The sequence below is a fragment of the Hordeum vulgare genome, chromosome 2H (assembly GCF_904849725.1).
Source record: "Hordeum vulgare subsp. vulgare chromosome 2H, MorexV3_pseudomolecules_assembly, whole genome shotgun sequence".
In the NCBI taxonomy this organism is placed as follows: Eukaryota; Viridiplantae; Streptophyta; class Magnoliopsida; order Poales; family Poaceae; genus Hordeum; species Hordeum vulgare.
The window spans coordinates 189,885,763-189,912,138 of record NC_058519.1 but is presented as its reverse complement, the minus strand read 5'-3'; the positions used below and the strand labels follow the sequence as shown (position 1 = coordinate 189,912,138).

At 43.2% G+C, this 26,376-nt stretch overlaps 1 protein-coding gene across 4 annotated transcripts; it reads left to right on the top strand.

The window, feature by feature from the left end:
* The first annotated feature begins 1,753 nt into the window (after positions 1–1,753).
* Positions 1,754–16,850, top strand: LOC123425786 (rRNA biogenesis protein RRP5-like). Of its 4 annotated transcripts, XM_045109513.1 has the most exons (12): positions 1,755–2,172; positions 2,255–2,367; positions 4,278–4,392; positions 4,577–4,642; positions 4,921–5,027; positions 5,096–5,176; positions 5,281–5,355; positions 5,453–5,554; positions 6,407–6,557; positions 6,790–6,917; positions 7,487–7,570; positions 16,811–16,847. In XM_045109513.1, exons 1-12 carry the CDS (start codon positions 1,977–1,979, stop codon positions 16,814–16,816), a joined length of 1,224 nt encoding a protein of 407 aa, XP_044965448.1. In that variant the 5' UTR covers positions 1,755–1,976; the 3' UTR covers positions 16,817–16,847. The 4 variants fall into 4 exon arrangements, with proteins under 4 accessions (XP_044965447.1, XP_044965448.1, XP_044965449.1 ...); XM_045109514.1 differs by lacking the exon at positions 7,487–7,570 and having other exon boundaries at positions 16,811–16,850; XM_045109511.1 differs by lacking the exon at positions 16,811–16,847 and having other exon boundaries at positions 7,487–8,441.
* Positions 16,851–26,376: the final 9,526 nt, after the last annotated feature.

The following is a 26,376-nucleotide window of genomic DNA, read 5'->3' as shown; positions in this document are numbered from 1 at the left end:
CAAATGAATGATCCTGAACACCTAGTTATGTTAGACATAACCCCACCGTGTCCTCTTCCGGATATAGAACTCGAGAAGAGGCAGTCACGGTTATGCACTCAGTTGACACATTTTAATTAAGCTTACTTCAAGTTATCTAGAACCGGATGTTAAACAAAGTTTCCACATTGCCACATAACCGCGGGCACGACTTTCCAAAAGATTTAACCCTGCAAGGATGCTCCAACTAGTCCATCACAAACTACCACACCCCGCGACAGAATGACCTCGATCAGGGAAACCCATGTTCTCCTCGGGTTCCTATTGGAAAACCTCAACCTCGAGATAACCCAAAGCATCCTCGGAATCCCTCGCACAAGACGCTCGAGAAAGGTAAAACAAGCCCAACAAGGCCGTCCGGCGTGTCGACGATCTCGATAGGAGCCGCGTATCTTGTCCGCACGACACGACGGATGAGCTATGATTACCACGCCAGACGCCGAGTTGCCCCGGGTAGCGTTAATAAGCTGCTCTGTTTGGGACCAACACCATCATCACTGGCCCCCCTGTATTATGTTGAATTACTCCTCGGGTTCATGACGCCCTATGTTTTCCAGTATTAACAGAATTATTATGTCGGGCAAATATAGTACCAATGTTGGGCCTTGCTAGACGAGCTTGGCGTGCAGGATGAAACAATGGACACCACCTGGTCCACCCACTTCACGCCTTGTTTGGTTTGAGCCTAACCCACGTGTATCATACGAGTTCTTGTCCTGATCCACGTGTATCCGCCCACCGTGGAATGGTTCCCGCGCAAGGCTCAAAGGCCTATTTGGTTTAGCTTCGACGTGGACATTCCATGGTTTGATCCACTATGTTCCACTCCAATCCATGAGCCAAAAAGGAACCGTCCACGACGCGTGGAACAAATCCACGCCAAGCGACTCGAACAGCGGATGAGATTGGAAGACACGATGGGGTCAGTCCAATCCACGTGTGGATCAGTTTCACTCGTGGATTAATTCCCTAATAACCAAACAAGGCCTCAGCGATTGTTCCCCGTTCGTTCACGTAATGCGAGACATAGGGCACCCCTCAAAGAAAACGGGGCGTAGGTGGGAATGGAAACCGCGACCAGCGTGTAGGTTGCGAGTGCACGAGTGCTGCTAATAAAGAAACCAAGGGCTACAATAAAATATAGAGAACAACTCGCAAAAAAGTCCCAAAAATATTTGTGTGTCAGATCAACACACGACTTCAGGTGACCGAACCAATGTCAGTAGCCACATTGTTTGTAGACTTGTTTGTCTAAAATGCGAGCTCAGTTTATATGAAATATATGCGGCCACATATTTTTTTTTGAATTTTTGAACTTGGATTTCTTAATCACAATAGTAAATATATTTACCAAAAAATACCATTCTTAAAATTTGTTCACATTCTTTTAAAGACTTTATTTTTTGGGAATGTTGAACATTTTTTCTTGAAAAGGAACAAATACAAAAGAGAACATTTTTTGAAACTACGAACAACATTTTTGAAATGCGAACATTTTTTGAAAAATACTCCTTCTATCCTGAATAATTTATCTTACATATACATAAAAATTAATGTATCTAAAAACTAAAATACATCTTAATACATCCATTATATGGCAAGTATTTCTGAAACGAACAACGTGGGTCGGGTTGTTGGGTCCCAGCCCATATAAAGTGTTGCGTGAGAGGAGCGTGGCCCGTGAGCCAGGAACTACTTAAGCGTGTGCTGAACCCCAGTTGCCTGCATGATGAATGACTCGTACTCCTAATTGAGACCGATCCCCCTTTCCCTTTCTCTCGTCCTCACCCACTCCTACCCAACCTCTCAACTCGACCCCCTCTCTCAAACCCTACCGCCGCCTCCGGGCATTACACCGCCGCTGCTTATCTCAGAGCCGTCGCCTCCTCCATCCGGCCCGATTCAATCTCTCCCCTTCACTCCGGGTGCTCGCCGTCATGGCGCCGCACGGCGATAGGAAGAAGCGGAAGGCCCCGGACCGCCCAGGCAAGCCGGACCTGCGTCCTAATCGCAAGGAATTCAAAACACACTGCACGGAGGAGGTGGAGAAGGGGGGTGGCATAGAGCAACAGGAGCAGCGGCCGGCGCCGCATGCTGCAGCTCTCGACGCCGACGACGGTGATTTCCCGAGAGGTGAGTAACTGCTCCGCGGCCTGGCACGCCCTCTGCGTTCCGATTTTGTATTAATGTGGGGTTTCCGCGTTCCGGTGCGCAGGAGGACACACTCTCGTCAGCAGGGATGAGAGGGAGGAGCCGCGCACAGGGGCAGAGGCAGGGTTGGAGAAGGAGGAGAGGAGGGGAAAGAAGAAGACGAACACAAGCGTTCCGGTAGGCATTGACGGCGATGACAACTTGGGGACCCTTTTTGTTGGGGCTACCACTGGGAAGCGTCCCCAGGCTTTTGACTCTCTGAAACTGTTACTCTGCAGGATTTAGTTCGCTACCCTCATAATATGTAACCCTCACTGCTTATATGTATGGCCCAATTGCCAGTACTCCGTAGTAGATATGAGCCTCGGCACCAGGTGTGGCATATGCCTAACAGCTTTAGGACTTTGACACCAAATGTTACAATGCGCTCCCAAAGTATGGCATGAAAATGGTAGTCTCCACTAAAGAATGTGAGTTATAATATATCTACATTCTAAAATGACAAAGGTACCTCACAATGCGAACTATAATAAGTTAATTCTTACATAGTATGTTAGCGTTGGTGCCCGTGAGGTGTAACATTAGTTCATTCAAGGCTTAATTTTTTCCTTTCTTTGTGTTCAGTGCACTAACCTTGTCCAAATTAAACACAATATATCAAGTGTTAGTGTCTTAGAGGATCAGAAAGAGAGTGAATTGCGCAATTCTTAAGATCAGAGTGAATGCAATTTTGAATATTGGAGTAACTTGAAGAAATACTTTTGGTTACATGTGGCTTCCTTTGTATTGGGTAATATTAATCATCATTTCGAACGAGTGAATTGAGCAAAACCTGGTCACTTCTCCATTAAGCTTAATGTCTCTTTTAATGGTAAGCTATGTTCTCTATGTGTTTGACATTAGCAGAAGTTGCTGGTTAGATATGGGTTCTTTGTTCTCTTTTTTATTGAGTCAATATGGGATTGTTGCTAGTTTGGTGAAACGGCCATGTTACACCATTGTTTTTTCTGTTCTGTCAGAATTTTTCACCAAATACTCCCTCCGTTCCTAAATATAAGTCTTTTTAGAGGTTTCACTAAGGGACTACATACGGATGTATATAGACATACTTTAGAGTATAGATTCACTCATTTTTCTCCGTATATAGCATTTTAGTGAAATCTCTAAAAAGACCTACATTTGGGAATGCAGGGAGTAGGAGATGGTTCTGCAAAGTTAGCAGGAAACCGAGTGTTAGAAAATGATTTGAAATTACGTACTTCTATTGGCTATTTGATATAATCAATAATGTCACTGAGACAACAGAAAAAATATAGATGACGTCTGTAATAATGTATTTGGTTGGTAGACCAGCTTTTCCATGTGGTTTTTCTACTTAAGAAAGATATTTATGATTTTCTAGCAAGTTAAACAATATGTGCCACTTGACTTTGTATTGGTTGCAGCATAGAAAACTCAATCTCAATGAAGCAAATATAACTAATTCTGTGTCCAAACAAAAACTTAAATCTACAATTAGGGCACCACCACCTGAGGTGTCCATCACATGAAATTCACATGTTGCCAACTTATCACCATTATAGGGGATGGAAGCTCTTTTGTTCTCTAATAAAGATGATGGCAAAGTTCTCTAAATCTCCCCCAATCGACCTACACACACTTTATCCACTTGTCTACACACAGGACAACAGATTTAAACTATACTACACCCTCCGTCCTATAATATAAGAGCGTTGGTGTAGAGTCAAAAACGCTCTTATATTATGGGACGGAGGGAGTATTAGGTAACCAGCTGAAATATTACTAATCCTGTCCTACTGGCAAGCTTTCATCTAATCAAAATAGGATTGTCTCCTCCTCTTCCATCTAATAGCTTACTAATAAAACAAAAAAGGCAAGCAAAAGAAAATTTGCATGTCTAAATGCATTACAGTACAATCTCTGGAAGATAACAAATTCAGCCTCTGTATATTCAGCAATGATCCTACCTTCTTTATACCTTATAGTCATTCAATGTTTGAATTTTGTATCATATTTATTTAGCAAAAGAGGTGGCATCTGAGGATCTATATTTTATCTTTTTACAGGTGGGTACTATTGTCTCTGGTGTTGTAGAGCGAGTTACTCCAGAAGCTGTTGTTGTCAGTGTCAATGGCTTCTCCAAAGGATCTATACTTAATGAACATTTGGCAGATTATCATGGTACATCCTTGCCTGTGATTTGTGAAATATTTAGTCCATTCTGTTAGGACTCTTTGTCCCCATGCCCCCCGCACAGACATCAACTCCTTGAACAGACGCACACCCGCACATCTGCAATTAATTTTCCCTGGTTCATGTGTGCATCTTTGTTCGGCTCATCCATTACCTTTTTTTTCTTAATTAGGCCAAACTGTTCGGTTGAAGAATTTGTTGAAGCCTGGCCACGAGTTCAACCAACTTTTAGTTCTCGGTAAAGTCATCACAGTTCTAGATCTTTTGTTATTCGTTTTTATTAATTAATGGACAATTTCCTACCTGCTGTTCGGTTCAAGGGAGTACATTGTAATAGTAATATTTTTACTTCGATATGAAGAACCTTGAGCTGTTCCATGACTCAGTCTGTATATAGCATGTTTCTCTTATGATCAATTTGTTTTACAGATCCTTCTCATGCACTTTTTGTTGTTTTATTCATGTGGATAGTACTTCACCTTACTAATTATTTCCTTTCCGTATCGTGCTATGCAGATGCCAAAGGCCAAAATTTAATTCTTTCTGCTAAGCACTCACTTATCAACACTCGTAATGACATTCCATCAGAGCTATCGCAGATACAAGCGGGAGTTATAGTTCATGTAAAGTTCTTAATTTTGTTTCAGTTCTTTTTAATGAGCAAGACAACTGAAATTTCCTTTTACCTTAGGGTTATATTTGTAACATCATAGACGGTGGTTGTTTTGTTCGATTTCTTGGACATCTAACTGGTTTCTCTCCCAAGGATAAAGTAAGCATGTCTTAGCCCTGCCACTCTCTCTTTTCTTTATCTTACATGTCTTGTTGTTTTTCTCTCTTTTATCTGAAAAGGAAGCCTAATCTTGTTTCCCAAAGGCAGTTGATAGGCCGATAGAAAAGCTCTCTGATGCGTTCTTTGTTGGCCAATCAGTTCGGAGTCATGTACTCAACGTACGTATGTATGACATTCTCTGCTGTTGGTACTTTCGTGTTTGGATACTGCATTATTTGCTTTATAGTATTCTGAATGGTTCATTGTTTCTTATAGGTAAATGAAGAATCTTCTCGAGTGAAGCTTTCACTCCAACATTCCAAGTGCTCTTCAGCCGATTGTTCATTTATTCAAGGATATTTCCTTCTGGACCAGAAGGTCATAGTCGAAATCATTTATCTTACTCCAAGTAAAACAGATGAATCCTGATAAAAAAGATTAAATGGTTGAAGGAAAATCTTAGCTGGTAGTTACTAGCAATGTGGAATTTTGTGCAAGGGCATCGATAATAAAAGCTATTGACGAAAGCAGTGATTGGTGATGTCTGAGTGGAACCTGCAAGTGCAATCATTGTTTTCTTGTGGAGACCTCTTTAGCTAAAGTTAAAACGCTACTATTATATTTACTTCTATGTGTCGCAAACACATCATATGTTATGTTCTAAAATAGCCGCGAAATGTTAAGGTGTTGAGGTGAAATAGCATGGAATAGCTTTTTGCTAGCTACCCTGAGAAACAGTTTCACTGGAAAACTAAGAGGACTAATTGTTGTCTGAAAAAGTACACCTGCACCTTTGGCATGTAGGTTATCCACATATACAAGATAATTTAGGGCATGCCAGTTGTGGTCTTTGCAGCTCCTGCATAATCTGTCATGTAGGCCACAAGTGTTTTAAGTACACCTGAATCTCTCGCATGTAGGTTATAAGGTTAAACAAGATAATTTAGGGCATACGGGATGTGTTTTTGCATGTCCAAAATAATCTGGACTTACCAGCACTGTTGATCATTGATGTGGGTGTCCACTCTTTTTTTCTAAATTTAAGCTTTGCTAGATGGAAATGCCACCACTGTAGATCATTTAAAATTATCTTACAGGAGAGTTTCTGATTTGTTACCTCTTTTTACTAGTTTGCACCTTTACGTTTCTGTCTTTCTGATACATATTAACCTTGTTCTAGAGTATGCTTTAATGTGTACACTTACAATTGGTATTACCTTGTTGGTCTAGATTGCGGCATTGAAGTACTCTCATGATTGTGCGAAATCTTTTGGCGTTGGTAGCTTGGTTAAGGGGGAGGCGGGAGGTGTAGAAGAATATGGTTTTATCCTTAACTTCAAAGACTATCCGGATGTTATTGGTCTGCTGGAACATCATCAATGTAAGTAGCTCATTTTCTCCTTTTATGGCTTATTAACTACTCCATCCGTTCACAATTATAAGATGTTTTAGATATTTTTAATGTGGACTATATACGGACCAAAATGAGTGAACTTACACACTGAAACACGTCTGGATACATGCGTTTCAAAAAAAAAAAGCTAAAACATCTTAAAAATGTGAACGAAGGGAGTAACTGATTATGATTATTGAAATTTTTTCATCTTCTGCAGTAGGTGGCACTATTGTAAAAGTGGGTTCTTCTGTGATGGGTATTGTTGTGGATTTTTCTGATGGAGTTGTAAATTTATCCCTTAAACCAGAACTAGTTGACAGTGTCACCAAGGATGGAAAAAGGAAGGTAAATAATCCAGCTTGTGTCAATCGTCTTGTCAATATATGTGTCTATCTGGTTAAGAATTGCTTTTTTCATTATCTTTTGGTCACTTGGTACTACTAGTTTGTGCATGGTCCAGCAGTTTATCCCACTGAAATGTTTGTTGCTATAGTGCCCTTCCTATCTGTAGCTTGCTTGATGGGCTAAATTCTTAGCAGTGCAGCTTAACGCTGGAAAATGTTGTCAACATTTGTATACGTGTCCATCCAAATTACCTTTTCCATTATCCTTTGGTCACTTGATATTATCAGTTTGTCCATGGTTTAGTACTTTATCCCACTGAAATTCTGTCTATAGTGCCCTTCCTATCTTTAGTGCTGGCTTGATGGGCTAAATTCTTAGCAGTGCAGCTTAATTCTGGAAAATGTTGTCAACATTTGTTTCTGAATCTCAGTTTGCATGTCATTTGCTTTTGGTTCACCAAATAAAGCATCTGCATGATTACTCAATTAACTACTCTTCTAATAGTACCAATTTCAGTTTGTTCGGCATAACCTTTGTTATCTTGGACCTGTTTGTTGGTTGCACTCCAGAAACGTCACAGAGATGCCGTTTTGGACTTGGAACTTGATGAAGTTGTGAATGCAGTTGTGGAGATAGTCAAAGAAAATCATATGGTGTGCAACTTACTCTGTTCATCTGACCAATTTATTCTTATACTATTACTTTTGGCGAGAAGGGGAGAGATGGAGAGGAAAGGGGAGGCGGAGAAGGAGTGGGGACACGGCTCCGGGGGTGTGTCGACGATCATGGGGAGGGGACCTCCTGCTCTGGTTCCTTCGCCTGAGGGCGAGGGGAAGACGGTATCAAGGCGGCCCCGTGGGGGATGGTTCCCCGTTGATCATCGACATGTAGGCTGCACGGAGGGTTGTAAGTGGTTTCCTGGTGGTATGTCGATTCATATCGCCCTTCCAAGTAAATCCATTGATCTCCGTCGATGATCTTCGTGCAACGTTGGCTTGGAGGTTGCAAGGCGAGGTCGCCATTTAGGAGGTGGCTAGCGACGACGGGTGGTTCGTCCTCAACTTCACCGCCGACATGGACAAATGCTTTTGTTTTGAAGGCCCAACAGTGCCACCATAAGCGCGACGAAAGCATCTTCACTGAGTTTGACGACAAGGGTAAACCGGGAGGGGGGCAAGGGTGGGGGTTGGACCGTGGAGCCATGGCCATATGGTCCAAGGTTGGTGACCTCCCGTTCGAGCTTAAAACTGAAAATACGGGCTTGTCTCTAGGGGACCAAATTGGTGAAGTGATCGCCGTCCCACACCAAAATCGCTTGAAGGTATAGAAGTATTTGCGTGTGCGCGTGCAAATCCTGTTGCGTGAGCCAATCAAGACTAGGGTAGACGTTGGTCCATGCTGCTTGCCTGAGGTTTGGGGTGGTATTTGGCTGGTTTGAGGTGGGTGGTCGGTGGTGGTGATGTTGAAAATATGCCCTAGAGGCAATGATAAATAGTTATTATTATATTTCCAGTTTAAAGATAATTGTTTATTATCCATGCTATAATTGTATTGAATGAAAATATAGATACATGTGTGGATACATAGACAAAACTATGTCCCTAGCAAGCCTCTAGTTGGCTAGCCAGTTGATCAAGGATAGTCAAGGTTTTCTGACTATGTGCATAGTGTTGTTGCTTGATAACTGGATCACATCATTAGGAGGATCATGTGATGGACTAGACCCAAACTATAAACATAGCATATTGATCGTGTCGTTTTATTGCTATAGTTTTCTGCGTGTCAAATATTTGTTCCTATGACCATGAGATCATATAACTCACTGGCACCAGAGGAATACTTTGTGTGCATCAAACGTCGCAACGTAACTGAGTGACTATAAAGGTTCTCTACAGGTATCTCCGAAGGTGTCCGCTGAGTTAGTATGGATCAAGACTGGGATTTGTCACTCCGTGTGACGGAGAGGTATCTTGGGGCCCACTCGGTAATACAACATCACACACAAGCCTTGCAAGCAATGTGACTAAGTGTAAGTCACGGGATGTTGTAATACGGAACGAGTAAAGAGACTTGCCGGTAACGAGATTGAAATAGGTATGCGAATACCGACGATCGAATCTTTGGCAAGTAACATACCGAAGGACAAAGGGAATGACATACGAGATTATATGAATCCTTCACACTGAGGTTCAACCGATAAGATCTTCAGAGAATATGTAGGATCCAATATGGGCATCCAGGTCCCGCTATTGGATATTGACCGAGGAGTACCCCGGGGCATGTCTACATAGTTCTCGAACCCGCAGGGTCTGCACACTTAAGGTTCGGCGATGTTTTAGTATAGTTGAGTTATATGTGTGGTTACCGAATTTTGTTCAGAGTCTCGGATAAGATGACAGACGTCACGAGGGTTTTCGAAATGGTCGAGAAACGAAGATTGATATATAGGATGACTTCATTTGGTTACCAGAAGGTTTTCAGGCATTACCGGGATTGTACCGGGAGTGACGAATGGGTTCCGGAAGTTCACCGGGAGGGGGCAACCCACCCGGGGGAAGCCCAATGGCCCTAGGGGTGGCGCACCAGCCCTTAGTGGGCCGGTGGGACAACCCAAGAGGGCCTATGCGCAAAGAAAAGAAAAACAAAGAAAAAGAAAAAAAAAGTGGTGGGAAGGAAGAGAAGAACTCCACTTTCCAATCCTAATTGCAGTTGGATTGGAGTAGGACTCCTCCTCTCCCTTGGTCGGCGCACCCTTGAGGGCTTGGCCCTCAAGGCAAGCCTCCTCCCCTCCCTCCTATATATAGTGGTGGTCTAGGGCTGATTTGAGAAAACTTTTGCCACGTGCAACTCAGATCTAGACACCATAGTTTTACCTCTAGATCGTATTTATGCGGAGCTCGGGTGGAGCCCTGCAGGAGTAGATCCTCACCACCACCGGAGCGTCGTCACGCTGCCGGAGAACTCATCTACTTCTCCGTCTTGCTTGCTGGATCAAGAAGGCCGAGATCATCGTCGAGCTGTACGTGTGCTGAACGCGGAGGTGTCGTCCGTTCGGCACTACATCGGAACGGATCGTGGGACGGATCGCGGGACGGTTCATCGGACGGTTCAGGGGCGGATCGAGGGACGTGAGTACGTGCCACTACATCAACCGCGTTTCTTAACGCTTCCTGCTGTGCGATCTATAAGGGTACGTAGATCCAAATCTCCTCTTGTAGATGGACATCACCATGATAGATCTTCATGTGCGTAGATTTTTTTTTGTTTCCCATTCAACGTTCTCCAACAGTGGCATCATGAGCTAGGTTCATGCGTAGATGTTATCTTGAGTAGAACACAAAGGGTTTTGTGGACGGTGATGTTCGATTTGCTGCCTTCCTTAGTCTTCTCTCGATTCAGCGGTATTTTTGGATTGAAGCGGCCCGGACCGACATTATTCGTACGCTTATGAAATACTAGTTTCATCGATTGACATGCAACCTCGCTGCATAAAGATGACTGGCGGGTGTCGGTTTCTTCAACTTTAGTTGAATTTGTTTTGACCGAGGCGGTCCTTGGAGAGGTTAAATAGCAATTTGCACATCTCCGTTGTGTTTTTGCGTAAGTAAGATGCGATCATACTAGATACCCATATCAGCCACGTAAAATATGCAACAACAAATTAGAGGATGTCTAACTTGTTTTTGCACGTATGCTTGTGATATGATATTGCCAATGACGTGATGTGATATATTGGATGTATGAGATGATCAGCTGTAATAGTTAATATCAACTTGCACGTCGATGGTACGGCAACCGGCAGGAGCCATAGGGTTGTCTTTAAACTAACGTTTGTGTTTGCAGATGCGTTTACTATATTGCTAGGACGTAGCTTTAGTAGTAATAGCATAAGTAGCACGACAACCCAGATGGCGACACGTTGATGGAGATCATGACGATGGAGATCTTGGTGTGGCGCCGGTGACGAGAAGATCATGCCGGCGCTTTGGTCATGGAGATCAAGAAGCACATGATGATGTCCATATCATGTCAATTATGAATTGCATGCGATGTTAATCCTTTTATGCACCTTATTTTGCTTAGAACGACAGTAGCATTATAAGGTGATCTCTCACTAAAATTTCATGACGAAATTGTGTTCTCCCCGATTGTGCACCGTTGCTACAGTTCATCATTTCGAGACACCACGTGATGATCGGGTGTGATAGACTCAATGTTCGCATACAACGGGTGTAAAATAGTTGCACACGCGGAACATTCGGGTTAAGCTTGACGAGCCTAGCATGTGCAGACATGGCCTCTGAACACATGAGACCGAAAGGTCGAGCATGAATCGTATAGTTGATATGATTAGCATAGAGATGCTTACCACTGAAACTATTCTCAACTCACGTGATGATCGGACTTGAGTTAGTGAATTTGGATCATGTACCATTCAAATGACTAGAGAGATGTACTTTTTTGAGTGGGTGTTTACCAAGTGATTTGATTAGTTGAACTCTAATTATCTTGAACATAGTCTAAGTCCACTTTGAAAATATTTGTGTTGTAGATCAATGGCTCACGCGATAGTCACCCTGAATTTTAATACGTTCCTAGAGAAAGCTAAGTTGAAAGATGATGAAAGCAACTTTGTAGACTGGGCTTGTAATCTTAAGTTGCTCCTCAAGCTGGGAAGAAGGATTATGTCCTTAATGCTGCGCTAGGATATGAACCACCCGCCGCGGCTGATCAAGATGTTAAGAACGCTTGGTTAGCACGCAAGGAGGACTACTCAATAGTTCAATGTGCAGTCTTGTATGGCTTAGATCTGGGACTTCAACGTCGCTTTGAGCGTCATGGAGCATTTGAGATGTTTCAGGAGTTGAAGTTTATCTTTCAGAAGAACGCCCGGATCGAGAGGTATGAGACCTCCGATAAATTCTATGCTTGCAAGACGGAGGAGAATTCGTATGTCAGTGAACATGTGCTCAAAATTTCTGGGTACTCAAACTGTCTAGCTGAGTTGGGGATTAAACTCCCGCAAGAAGCTATCACTGACATAATTCTTCAATCACTGTCACCAAGCTACAAGAGCTTTGTGTTGAACTATAACATGCAAAGGATGAACAAGTCACCCGGCGAGTTATTCGCTATGCTAAAAGTCGCGGAGTTAGAACTCCGTAAAGAGCATCAAGTCTTGATAGTGAATAAGACCATTAGTTTCAAGAGAAACGACAAAGGAAAGAAGGGTAATTCCAAGAAGAGCGGCAAGCCTGTTGCCAATCCGACGAAGCAACCCAAAGCTGGACCTAAGCCTGAAACAGAGTGTTATTATTGCAAGGGTATGGGTCACTGGAAATGCAACTGCCCCAAGTATCTGGCTGATAAGAAGGCGGCCAAGGAAAAATCAGGTATATTCGATGTACATGTTATTGATGTGTACTTAACCAGCTCTCATAGTAGTGCCTGGGTATTCGATACCGGTTCTGTTGCTCATATTTGCAACTCGAAACAGGAACTGCGGAATAAGCGAAGGCTGGTGAAGGATGAAGTGACGATGCGTGTGGGAAATGGTTCCAAGGTTGATGCAATCGCCGTCGGCACAGTTTCACTTCAATTACTATCAGGATTAATTATGAACTTAAATAATTGTTATTTTGTGCGTGTGTTAAGCATGAACATTATATCTGGATTTTGTTTATTGCGAGACGGTTACTCGTTTAAGTCAGAGAATAAAGGTTGCTCTATTTGTATGAGTAATATCTTTTATGGTCATGCACCCAATGTGAGAGGATTGTTCATATTGAATCTTGATAGCAATGATACACATATACATAACATTGAGACCAAAAGAGTTAGAGTTAACAATGATAGCGCCATGTTTTTATGGCACTGCCGCTTAGGTCATATTGGTATAAAGCGCATGAACAAACTCCATTTCGATGGACTTTTGGAGTCACTTGACTTTGATTCACTTGACACGTGCGAACCATGCCTCGTGGGCAAGATGACTAAGACTCCGTTCTCCGGAACAATGGAGCGTGCAAGTGACTTGTTCCAAATCATACATACCGATGTGTGCGGTCTGATGAGTGTGGAGGCGCGCGGCGGATATCATTATTTTCTCACCTTTACTGACGATTCGAGTAGATATGGTTATGTGTACTTGATGAAGCACAAGTCTGAAATGTTTCAGAAGTTCAAGCAATTTCAGAGTGAAGTTGAAAATTATCGTAACAAGAAGATCAAGTTCCTACGATCTGATTGTGGGGGTGAATATCTGAGTTTCGAGTTTGATGCTCACTTAAGACAATATGGAATTGTTTCACAGTTGACACCGCCTGGAACACCACAGTGTAATGGTGTGTCCGAACGTCGTAATCGTACTTTATTAGAGATGGTGCGATCTATGATGTCTCTTACCGATTTGCCGTTATCATTTTGGGGTTATGCATTAGAGAGAGTTGCATTCACTTTAAATAGGGCACCATCAAAATCCGTTGAGACGACACCATACGAACTGTGGTATGGCAAAAGACCAAAATTGTCGTTTCTTAAAGTTTGGGGATGTGATGCTTATGTCAAAAAGCTTCAGCCTAAAAAGCTGGAATCCAAAGCGGAAAAGTGCATCTTCATAGGTTACCCAAAAGAGACAGTTGGGTATACCTTCTATCTCAAATCACAGGGCAAAGTGTTTGTTGCTAAAAACAGAGCTTTTCTTGAGAAGGAGTTTCTCTCGAAAGAATTGAGTGGGAGGAAGATAGAACTTGATGAGGTTGTCGAACCTCTAATCCCTCTAGATGGTGGTGCAGGGCAAGGGGAAACCCGTGTTGCTGCGGCGTCGGTTGAGGAGCAAGTTGATGATGATGATCATGAAACTTCGGATAAAGTTGCTATCGGACCTCGCAAGTCGACAAGATCACATACTGCTTCTGAGTGGTACGGTAATCCTATCTTAACAATTATGTTATTGGACAACAATGAACCTGCGAATTATGAAGAAGCATTGGTGGGCCCGGATTCCAACAAATGGGTGGAGGCCATGAAGTCCGAGATAGGATCCATGTACGAGAACAAAGTGTGAACTTTGGAAGTACTACCTGAAGGCCGCAAGGCTATTCAGAACAAGTGGATCTATAAGAAGAAGACGGACGCAAACGGTAATGTGACCGTTTATAAAGCTCGACTTGTGGCAAAGGGTTTTTCACAAGTTCAAGGAGTTGACTACGATGAGACTTTCTCACCGGTGGTGATGTTTAAGTCCGTCCGAATCATGTTAGCAATAGCTGCCTTTTACGATTATGAAATTTGGCAAATGGATGTCAAAACGGCGTTCCTTAACGGTTTTCTTAAGGAAGAGTTGTATATGATGCAACCCGAAGGTTGTGTCGATCCGAAGAATGCTAACAAAGTATGCAAGCTCCAGCGATCCATTTATGGACTGGTGCAAGCATCTCGGAGTTGGAATAAACGCTTTGATGAAGTGATCAAAGCATTTGGGTTTATACAAGTGGTTGGAGAATCTTGTATTGACAAGAAAGTGAGTGGGAGCTCTGTGGTGTTTATAATATTATATGCGGATGACATATTGCTGATTGGAAACAACGTGGAGCTTTTGGAGAGCATAAAGGATTACTTGAATAAAAGTTTCTCTATGAAGAACCTAGGAGAAGCTGCTTACATTCTAGGCATTAAGATCTATAGCGATAGATCGAAACGCCTGATAGGACTTTCACAAAGCACATACCTTGATAAATTTTGAGGAAGTTTAAAATGGATCATTCCAAGAAAGGGTTCTTGCCAGTATTACAATGTATAAAATTGAGTAAGACTCAGTGCCTAGCAAGTGCGGTAGATAGAGAACAAATCAGTTTTGTCCCCTACGTTTCAGCCGTAGGTTCTATCATGTCTGCAATGCTGTGCACTAGACCAGACGTCAGCTTGGCCATAAGTATGGTAGGCAGGTTTCAGAGTAATGCAGGAGTGGATCACTGGACGACGGTCAAGAATATTCTGAAGTACTTGAAAAGGACTAAGGAAATTTTTCTCGTTTATGGAGGTGACAAAGAGCTCGTCATAAAAGGTTACGTCGACGCAAGTTTTGACACCGATCCGGATGACTCTAAGTCGCAAACCGGATACGTATTTATTTTTAACGGGGGTGCAGTAAGCTGGTGCAGTTCCAAGCAGAGCGTCGTAGCAGATTCTACATGTGAAGCGGAGTACATGGCTGCCTCGGAGGCAGCGAAGGAGGGTGTCCGGATGAAACAGTTCATGACAGATCTTGGAGTTATGCCAAGCGCACTAGATCCATTAACTCTGTTATGTGACAACACTAGTGCCATTGCCTTAGCAAAGGAACCAAGGTTTCACAAGAAGACCAGACACATCAAACGACGCTTCAACCTCATCCGCGACTACGTCGAAGGAGAGGACATGAATATTTGCAAAGTGCACACGGATCTGAATGTAGTAGACCCGCGGACTAAACCTCTTCCACGGGCAAAACATGATCAAAACCAGAACTGTATGGGTGTTCGATTTATTACAATATAAATCACATGCCGATGTGAGGACTAGATTATTGACTCTACTGCAAGTGGGAAACTGTTGGAAATATGCCCTAGAGGCAATGATAAATAGTTATTATTATATTTCCTCTTTAAAGATAATCGTTTATTATCCATGCTATAATTATATTGAATGGAAACATAGATACATGTGTGGATACATAGACAAAACTATGTCCCTAGCAAGCCTCTAGTTGGCTAGCCAGTTGATCAAGGATAGTCAAGGTTTTCTGACTATGTGCAAAGTGTTGTTGCTTGATAACTGGATCATATCATTAGGAGAATCATGTGATGGACTAGACCCAAACTATGAACGTAGCATATTGATCTTGTCGTTTTATTGCTATAGTTTTCTGCGTGTCAAGTATTTGTTCCTGTGACCATGAGATCATATAACTCATTGGCACCGGAGGAATACCTTGTGTGCATCAAACGTCGCTACGTAACTGGGTGACTATAAAGGTGCTCTACAGGTATCTCCGAAGGTGTCCATTGAGTTAGTATGGATCAAGACTGGGATTTGTCACTCCGTGTGATGGAGAGGTATCTCGGGGCCCACTCGGTAATACAACATCACACACAAGCCTTGCAAGCAATGTGACTAAGTGTAAGTCATGGGATCTTGTATTACGGAACGAGTAAAGAGACTTGCCGGTAACGAGATTGAAATAGGTATGCGTATACCGACGATCGAATCTCCGGCCAGTAACATATCAAAGGACAAAGGGAAGGACATACGGGATTATATGAATCCTTCACACCGAGGTCAACCGGTAAGATCTTTGGAGAATACATAGGATCCAATATGGGCATCCAGGTCCCGCTGTTGGATATTGACCGAGGAGTACCTCGGGGCATGTCTACATAGTTCTCGAACCCGCAGGGTCTGCACACTTAAGGTTCGGTGATGTTTTAGTATTGTTGAGTTATATGTGTGGTTACCGAATGTTGTTCGGAGTCCCAGATAAGATCATGGACGTCACGAGGGTTTCCGTAATGGTCGGGAAACGAAGATTGATATATAGGATGACTTCATTTGGTTACCGGAAGCTTTTCGAGCATTACCGAGATTGTACCGGGAGTGACGAATGGGTTCCGGAAGTTCACCGGGAGGGGGCAACCCACCCGGGGGAAGCCCAATGGCCCTAGGGGTGGCGCACCAGCCCTTAGTGGGCTGGTGGGTGATACGTCTCAAACGTATCTATAATTTTTGATGGTTTCATGCTGTTATCTTGTCATCTTTGGATGTTTTATGTACCTTTTATATCTTTTTTGGGACTAACCTATTAATTCAGTGCCAAGTGCGAGTTCCTATTTTTCTGTGTTTTTGGCTCTTTTCAGATCTGATTTTGGAACGGGGTCCAAATGGAATAAAATCTCCGAAATAAATTTTTTCCGAACGGAAGAAGATCAGGGGGCTTGTGGGCCAAGCGAGGAGAGCTACAGGGAGCCCACAAGCCGTGTAGCCACCACCAGGGGGGCGACTAGCAGGCTTGTGGACTCCCTGGCGCCCCCCCTGACCTAGCTCCTTCGCCTATATATTCCCAAAAATATAGAGAAAAATCAGGGAATCAATCAGGGAATCCACGAAAACACTTTTCCGCCGACGCAAGCTTCCGTTTCAGCGAGATCTCATCTGGAGACCCTTACCGGTGCCCTGTCGGAGGGGACTTTGGAGTTGGAGGGCTTCTACATCAACATCATCGACCCTCCAATGACTCGTGAGTAGTTCACTTGAGACCTACGGGTCCGTAGTTAGTAGTTAGATGGTTTCTTCTCTCTCTTGGATCTTCAATACAAAGTTCTCCATGATCTTCATGGAGATTTATCCGATGTAATCCTCTTTGACGGTGTGTTTGTCGAGATCCGATGAATTCTGGATTTGTGATCAGATTATCTATGATATATATTTGAGTCTTTGCTGATTTCTTATATGCATGATTTGATATCCTTGTAAGTCTCTCTAAGTGTTGGGTTTTGTTTGGCCAACTAGATCTATGATTCTTGCAATGGGAGAAGTGCTTGATTTTGGGTTCTTACCGTGTGGTGACTTTTCCCAGTGACAGTAGGGGCAGCAAGGCACACATCGTGTAGTTGCCATCAAGGGTAACAAGGTGGGCTTTGTCGTAGATATGAGATTGTCCATTTTGCTTAAGGCGTTACTCTGTTCTTTTGGACTTAATACACTAGATGCATGCTGGATAGCGGTCGACGTGTGGAGTAATAGTAGTAGATGCAGAAAGTATCGGTCTACTTGTTTTGGACGTGATGCCTATATATATAATCATTGCCATATATGACTTCACGACTTTGCGCGGTTCTATCAATTGCTCGACAGTAATTTGTTCACCCACCGTCTACTTGCTTTCATGAGAGATCTATCCAAGTAGGTCTCACAAACTTATCTCTTGCATTTACCTTTTTTTGCTAGTTGCCTCTCGTTTTCCTCCCCCCATTTCATATTTGCCGTTTTCATTTGCCTTTATCCTTTGCCTTTTTCGTTTTCCTTTTTCTCTCGCTTGCTTTTTGCTCGCTTGTGTGCCATGTGCCTTCAATATGCTTGCATCTTCGCTTGCTGAAAATCTAGTGATATGGATCCTCACCCACTTGCTAATCTCTTTAAGAGATCCACTTATGTGGAACCAATTGCTAGTGAATTGAGTGCACTTGACTATCTTTATGGAGTTTTGCTTGAGATGCGTGAATCTGAAAATCGTGATGAAGAAACTTATGAAGTGATTCACGAAGGCTCCTTGAATGAAAAGCATGATTGCAATGGTTTCACTATAAATCCTATTAGTGACAATCATGCTAAAAATATGCAAAACCCTAAGCTTGGGGATGCTAGTTTTTCTATGTCCCCTACTTGTTGCAATAATCATGATTGGGGTGATGATCTTTCTTATGATCTTGAAAATTTGTTTAAGCCTCATGATGAATATGATATTTGCAATATTATTGAAAGTGGGTTTGAGAAGTCATGACTTTAGTTGATGATAATCCCACTATTTTTGAAGATCGTCAACTTTGCATGCATGTGGATCATGAAAAAAATATCCTATGTGATAGTTACATTGTTGAATTCAAATATGATCCCACATGTAATTGCTATGAGAGAGGAAAATATTGTGGTAGAAACTTTCATGTTACCAAATTACCTCTCGTTATGTGGAGATTGCTATTGTCTTTTTCTTCTCCCTTGCATTTGGTAACTATTGGTTGTCTTGCCAATTTGTTTTCCTATAAAATGCCTATGCATAGGAAGTGGGTTAGACTTAAATGCTCTAGCCATATGCTCCATGATGCTCTCATTGTGTTTCAATCCTTACCTTTTATGTGAGCATCATTGAAATCAATGCCTAGCTAAGGGCGTTAAACAATAGCGCTTGTTGGGAGGCAACCCAACGAATCTATCTTTTTTCTTTCTGTTTTGTGTTTTCCACACTTTCATAATTCTGTTATTATTGTGTTTTTTTTGTTTCTTTTTGCGTTTGTGCCAAGCAAAACCGTTATGATTAGTCTTGGGGATGATCGTTTGGTCATGCTGGAAAAGACAAAAACCTTCTGCTCACGAAAAGAATTTTCAATTTTTTTTCTGTAAGAGCTTTTGAGTTGATTCTTTTTGCTTCTGATTTCTAAGCAAATTCTTCAGACTGCCGAAGTTTTTCAGAATTTGTGAAGTACTAGAAGTATACGAAGTATACAGATTGTTACAGACTGGTCTGCTGATAACAGATTCTGTTTTTGTTGTGTTGGTTGCTTATTTTGATGAAACTATGGATAGTATCGGGGGGTATTAGCCATGGAAGATTGAAAATACAGTAACCCAACATCAGCATAAGTAGAATTTAAGTTTGCTACAGTATCTAAGGAAGTGATGGTTTGCTTTCTTATACTAATGTTATCACGAGTTTCTGTTTAAGTTTCGTGTTGTGAAGTTTTCAAGTTTTGGGTGAAGTTTTTATGGACAAAAAGATAAAAGAGTGGCAAGAGCTCAATCTTGGGGATTCCCAAGGCACCCCAAGAGATTCAAGGATGCCGTAAAAGCCTAAGCTTGGGGATGCCCCGGGAAGGCATCCTCTCTCTCGTCTTCAATCCATCGGTAACGTTACTTGGGGCTATATTTTTATTCACCACATGTTATGTGTTTTTCTTGGAGCGTCTTGTATCGTAGGAGTATTTTTTTTTGTGTCACAATCATCCTTGCTGCACACCTAGAGAGAGAGACATGCACTCACCGTGATTTTGTCGAGCTTCACTTATATCCTTTGGTAGACAATTCAGCTCACATGTGCTTCACTTATATCTTTTGAGCTAGTTGATTTTGCTTTATGTGCTTCACTTATATCTTTTAGATCACGGAGGTGCGTGGCTTGGTAGTTGATCTATGCTTTGAAAGTAGTCTCAAAAGGGGTAGTTATCCAAAGGGATACAAAAACTTTCACCTTCATGTGCATTGAATAGTTAGAGAAGTTTGATTCATCTCAATTAGTTTTGAGTTGTGGTTGTGGTAATATTGAAGTTATGCTAGTAAGGTGTTGTGGATCTAGAAATACTTGTGTTGAAGTTAGTGATTCCCGTAGCAAGCACGTATGGTGAACCGCTATGTGATGAAATCTGAGCATGATTAGTCTATTGATTGACATCCTTTGCGTGGCGGTCGGGATCGCGCGATGGTTTATACCTACCAACCCTTCCCCTAAGAGTATGCCTTGAATGCTTTGTTTTGATTACTAATAAAACTTTTGCAACAAGTATATGAGTTCTTCATGACTAATGTCGAGTCCATGGTTTAGATGCACTTTCACCTTCCACCATCACTATCTTCTTAGTGCCGTGCAACTTTCGCCGGTGCACAAAACCCACCATTAGCCTCCCTCAAAATAGGCACCATACCTACCTACTATGGCTTTTTCAAAGTCATTCCGAGATATATTTCCATGCAACTACCACCATGACATGTGCCACCACTTCTACATTGCCATTGCATGATCGTAAGATAGCTAGCATGATGTTTCCATTAATGCCTATGCCATGCTAGATCATTGTCACGGTACACTACCGAAGGCATTCCATATAGAGTCATCGTTGCTATAAGTTTTGAGTTAAAAGTGTGATGATCATCATTGATGGAGCATTGTCCCATGTGAGTAAATAAAAGAGGCAAAAGATGCCACAAAAAAAAAGAGGCCAAAGAGCCCACACAAAAAAAATGAGAGAAAAAGAGAGAAGGGACAATGCTACCACTTTTCCACACTTGTGCATATTAAGCACCATGATCTTCATGATTGAGAGTCTCTCGTTTTGTCACCACCATATAGCTAGTGGGAAATTTTCATTATATAACTTGGCTTGTATATTCCAATGATAGGCTTCCTCAAAATTGCCTTAGGTCTTCGTGAGCAAGCAAGTTGGATGCACACCCACTAGTTTTCTTTAAGAGCTTTCACATACTTTTAGCTCTAGTGCATCATTTGTATGGCAATCCCTACTCATTCACATTGATATCTATTGATGATCATCTCCATAGCTCATTGATATGCCTAGTTAATATGACCATCTTCTCCTTGTTTGTCTTGCAACCTCCACCACACTCCACACCACTTATAGTGCTAAAACCATGGCTCACGCTCATGTATTGCGTGAGAGTTGAAAAGGTTTGAGAAAGTAAAGGTGTGAAAACAATTACTTGGCCAATACCGGGGTTGTGCATGATTTAAATGTTGGAAATATGCCCTAGAGGCAATAATAAAATGGTTATTATCATATTTCCTTGTTCATGATAATCGTCTATCGTTCATGCTATAATTGTATTAACAGGAAACACTAATACATGTGTGAATGGATAGATCACAATGTGTCCCTAGCAAGCCTCTAGTTAGCTAGCTCGTCAGTCAATAGATGATCATGGTTTCCTGATCATGGACATTGGATGTCATTGATAACGGGATCACATCATTGGGAGAATGATGTGGTGGACAAGACCCAATCCTAAGCCTAGCACTAGATCGTATTGTTCGTATGCTAATGCTTTTCTAATGTCAAGTATCTTTTCCTTCGACCGTGAGATTGTGCAACTCCCGGATACCGTAGGAGTGCTTTGGGTGTATCAAACGTCACAACGTAACTGGGTGACTATAAAGGTGCACTACGGGTACCTCCGAAAGTGTCTGTTGGGTTGGCACGAATCGAGATCGGGATTTGTCACTCCGTGTGACGGAGAGGTATCTCTGGGCCCACTCGGTAGAACATCATCATGAGCTCAATGTGACTAAGGAGTTAGTCACACGATGACGTGCTACGGAACGAGTAAAGAGACTTACCAGTAACGAGATTGAACAAGGTATAGGTATACCGACGATCGAATCTCGGGCAAGTTCTATACCGACAGACAAAGGGAATCGTATACGGGATTGATTGAATCCTTGACATCGTGGTTCATCCGATGATATCATCGTGGAGCTAGTGGGAGCTACCATGGGTATCTAGACCCCGCTGATGGTTATTGGCCAGAGAGGCGTCTCGGTCATGTCTGCATGTCTCCCGAACCCGTAGGGTCTACACACTTAAGGTTCGATGACGCTAGGGTTATAGGGAATTGTTATACGAGATTACCGAAAGTTGTTCGGAGTCCCGGATGAGATCCCGGACATCACGAGGAGCTCCGGAATGGTCCGGAGGTAAAGATTGATATATAGGACGGATGGTTTCGGACACCGGAAGTGTTTCGGGCATCACCGGTAACGTACCGGGACCACCGGAGGTGGTCCCGGGGGACCACCGAAGGGGGGCTGCGACCCCAAGAGGTAAGATGGGCTAAGTGGGGGTGGGAACCAGCCCCTAGTTGGGCTGGTATGCCTCCCCACTCAGCCCATGGCGCAGGGGAAAGGAAAAGAGGGGGGGAACCCTAATTTAGGTGGGCCTTAGGCCCACCAGAGGGGTGCGCCACCCCTCCCCCTTGCCCTGGCCGCCACCCCTTCCCCATCTGAGGGCTGCCGCACCCCTTAGGGGTGGGAACCCTAAGGGCTGCGCCCCCTCCCTCTCCCCCTATATATAGATGAGGTTCGGGGCTGTTTGAGACACGGTTTAATCTCTCTCTCTCGCAGCCCTGCCCTCTCCCTCCTCCTCTCTACCGGTGCTTGGAGAAGCCTTGCCGGGAGACCTCGTCTCTCCACCAACACCACGCCGTCGTGTTGCTGGTCTTCTTCCCCAACCTCTCCCTCCTCGTTGCTGGATCAAGGTGCGGGAGACGTCACCGGGCTGCACGTGTGTTGAACGCGGAGGTGCCGTTGTTCGGCACTAGATCGGAATCGCTGCGAGTACGACTCCATCAACCGCGTTCTAGCAACGCTTCCGCTTAGCGATCTTCAAAGGTATGAAGATGCTCTTACCCCTCTCTCGTTGCTGGTCTCTCCATAGGAAGATCTGAACATGCGTAGGAAAATTTTGAATTTATGCTACGTTACCCAACAATGCCATCCGAGCCAGGTTTTCTATGCGTAGATTCTATGCACGAGTAGAACACAAAAGTTGTGGGCGATGGTTTGTCAATTTGCTTGCCGTTACTAGTCTTATTCTTTTCCGGCGGTATTGTGGGATGAAGCGGCCCGGACCGACCTTACACGTACGCTTACGTGAGACTGGTTCCACCGACAGACATGCACATCGTGCATAAAGGTGGCTAGCGGGTGTCTGTCTCTCCTACTCTAGTCGGATTGGATTTGATGAAAAGGGTCCTTATGAAGGGTAAATAGCTTTGGCATATCATCGTTGTGGCTGTCACGTAGGTAAGAAGGCGTTCTTGCTAGAAACCCAAATCAGCCACGTAAAACTTGCAACAACAATTAGAGGACGTCTAACTTGTTTTTGCAGGGTTTGACATGTGATGTGATATGGCCAAAGTTGTGATGTTGCATGTATGATGTATGAGATGATCATGTTATTGTAATAGGTTTCACGACTTGCATGTCGATGAGTATGACAACCGGCAGGAGCCATAGGAGTTGTCTTAATTTATTGTATGAGATGCAACGCCTTGTGCTTGCTACTTTTACTTCATTGCTAACGGTTAGCCATAGTAGTAGTGATAGTAGTAGTTGGCGTGACGACTTCACGGAGACACGATGATGGAGATCATGATGATGGAGATCATGGTGTCACGCCGGTGACGATGATAATCATGCGATGCCTAAAGATGGAGATCGAATGAGCAAAGATGATAATGGCCATATCATGTCACTATATGATTGCATTGTGATGTTTATCATGTTTTACATATTATTGCTTAAAACGACGGTAGCATAATAAGATGATCCCTCCTAAAATTTCGAGAAAGTATTCCCCTAAGTGTGCACCGTTGCGAAGGTTCGTTGTCTCGAAGCACCACGTGATGATCGGGTGTGATAGATTCTAACGTTCGCATACAACGGGTGTAAGCCAGATTTACACACGCAAAACACTTAGGTTGACTCGACGAGCTTAGCATGTACAGACATGACCTCGAATACAAGAGACCGAAAGGTCGAACATGAGTCGTATGGTTGAATACGATCAGCATGAAGTTGCTCACCATGGTGACTAGTCTGTCTCACGTGATGATCGGACACGGGTTAGTCAACATGGATCATGTATCACTTAGATAACTAGAGGGATGTCGATTTAAGTGGGAGTTCATACTTAATTTGATGAACTTAATTGTCATGAACTTAGTCTAAAAGTTGTCTTTATAAATATTGTAGATGTCCAACGTCAACCTCAACTTCAACGCATTCCTAGAGAAAAACAAGCTGAAAGATGATGGTAGCAACTATGCGGACTGGGTTCGCAACCTGAAGCTCATCCTTGAAGCAGCTAAAAGGGCTTATGTCCTTAATGCGCCGCTAGGTGACCCTCCCGCTCCCGCAGCAGCCCAGGACGTTCTAAACGTCTGGCAAGCGCGGAGTGATGACTACTCTCTGGTCAGGTGTGGCATGTTATACAGTTTAGAAACGGGGCTCCAAAGACGTTTTGAGCAACACGGGGCATATGAGATGTTCCAAGAGCTGAAGCTAGTTTTTCAAGCTCATGCCCGTGTCGAGAGATATGAAGTCTCCGACAAGTTCTTCAGCTGTAAGATGGAGGAGAACAGTTCTGTCAGTGAGCACATACTCAAAATGTCTGGGTTACACGGTCGTCTGACTTCACTTGGAGTCGAACTTCCGGATGATGCTATCATTGACAGAATCCTCCAGTCTCTCCCACCAAGCTACAAAGGCTTTGTGCTTAACTACAACATGCAAGGGATGGAGAAAACCATTCCCGAGTTGTACTCGATGCTCAAGTCTGCAGAAGTAGAAATCAAGAAGGAGCATCAAGTGTTGATGGTCAACAAGACCACTAGTTTCAAGAAAGGCAGGGGTAAGAAGAACTTCAAGAAAGACGGCAAAGTTGTTGCCGCGCCCGGTAAGCCAGATGCCGGGAAGAAGAAAAAGAACGGACCCAAGCCTGAGACTGAGTGCTTCTACTGCAAGGGAAAAGGTCACTGGAAGCGGAACTGCCCCAAATACTTAGCGGACAAGAAGGCCGTCAACGTTAAAGGTATATATGATATACATGTTATTGATGTGTACCTTACCAGCGCTCGTAGTAGCTCCTGGTATTTGATACCGGTGTTGTTGCTCACATTTGCAACTCAAAGCAGGAACTGCGAAATAAGCGGAGACTGGCCAAGGACGAGGTGACGATGCGCGTCGGGAATGGTTCAAAGGTCGATGTGATCGCCGTCGGCACGCTACCTCTACATCTACCATCGGGATTAGTTTTAAACCTTAATAATTGTTATTTAGTACCAGCTTTAAGCATGAACATTGTATCAGGGTCTTGCTTAATGCGAGACGGCTACTCATTTAAGTCAGAGAATAATGGTTGTTCTATTTATATGAGTGATATGTTTTATGGTCATGCTCCGCTGGTGAATGGTTTATTCTTGATGAATCTCGATCGTGATGTTACACATATTCATAGTGTGAGTACCAAAAGATGCAAAGTTGATAATGATAGTCCCACATACTTGTGGCACTGCCGCCTTGGTCATATCGGTGTTAAGCGCATGAAGAAGCTCCATACTGATGGACTGCTAGAGTCTCTTGACTTTGAATCATTTGACACATGCGAACCGTGCCTCATGGGCAAGATGACTAAGACTCCATTCTCAGGAATAATGGAGAGAGCCTCCGACTTATTGGAAATAATACATACTGATGTGTGTGGTCCAATGAACGTTGAAGCTCGCGGTGGTTATCGTTATGTTCTCACTCTCATCGATGATTTGAGTAGGTATGGGTATATCTACTTGATGAAGCACAAATCTGAGACGTTTGAAAAGTTCAAGGAATTTCAGAGTGAGGTTGAGAATCAACGTGACAGAAAAATAAAATGTCTACGATCTGATCGTGGAGGAGAATATTTAAGTCACGAGTTTGGCACACACCTAAGAAAGTGTGGAATCGTTTCACAACTAACGCCACCTGGCACACCGCAGCGCAACAGAGTGTCTGAACGTCGTAATCGCACCTTATTAGATATGGTACGATCTATGATGTCTCTCACCGACTTGCCGCTATCATTTTGGGGATACGCATTAGAAACTGCAGCATTCACTTTAAATAGGGCACCGTCTAAATCCGTTGAGACGACACCGTATGAACTGTGGTTTGGCAAGAAACCTAAGTTGTCGTTTCTTAAAGTTTGGGGCTGCGATGCTTATGTGAAGAAACTTCAACCAGAAAAGCTCGAACCCAAAGCGGAGAAATGCGTATTCATAGGATACCCTAAGGAAACTATTGGGTATACCTTCTATCTTAGATCCGAAGGTAAAACCTTTGTTGCCAAGAACGGATCCTTTCTAGAGAAAGAGTTTCTCTCGAAAG

Bases quoted from the DNA above. Each gene is read 5' to 3' on its own strand.
- LOC123425786 (XM_045109511.1), top strand. From the start codon at position 1,977: ATGGCGCCGCACGGCGATAGGAAGAAGCGGAAGGCCCCGGACCGCCCA. The intron at 2,368-4,277 runs GTAGGCATTGAC...ATCTTTTTACAG, and splicing joins AGACGAACACAAGCGTTCCG to GTGGGTACTATTGTCTCTGG. The intron at 5,028-5,095 runs GTAAAGTTCTTA...CTTTTACCTTAG, and splicing joins AAGCGGGAGTTATAGTTCAT to GGTTATATTTGTAACATCAT.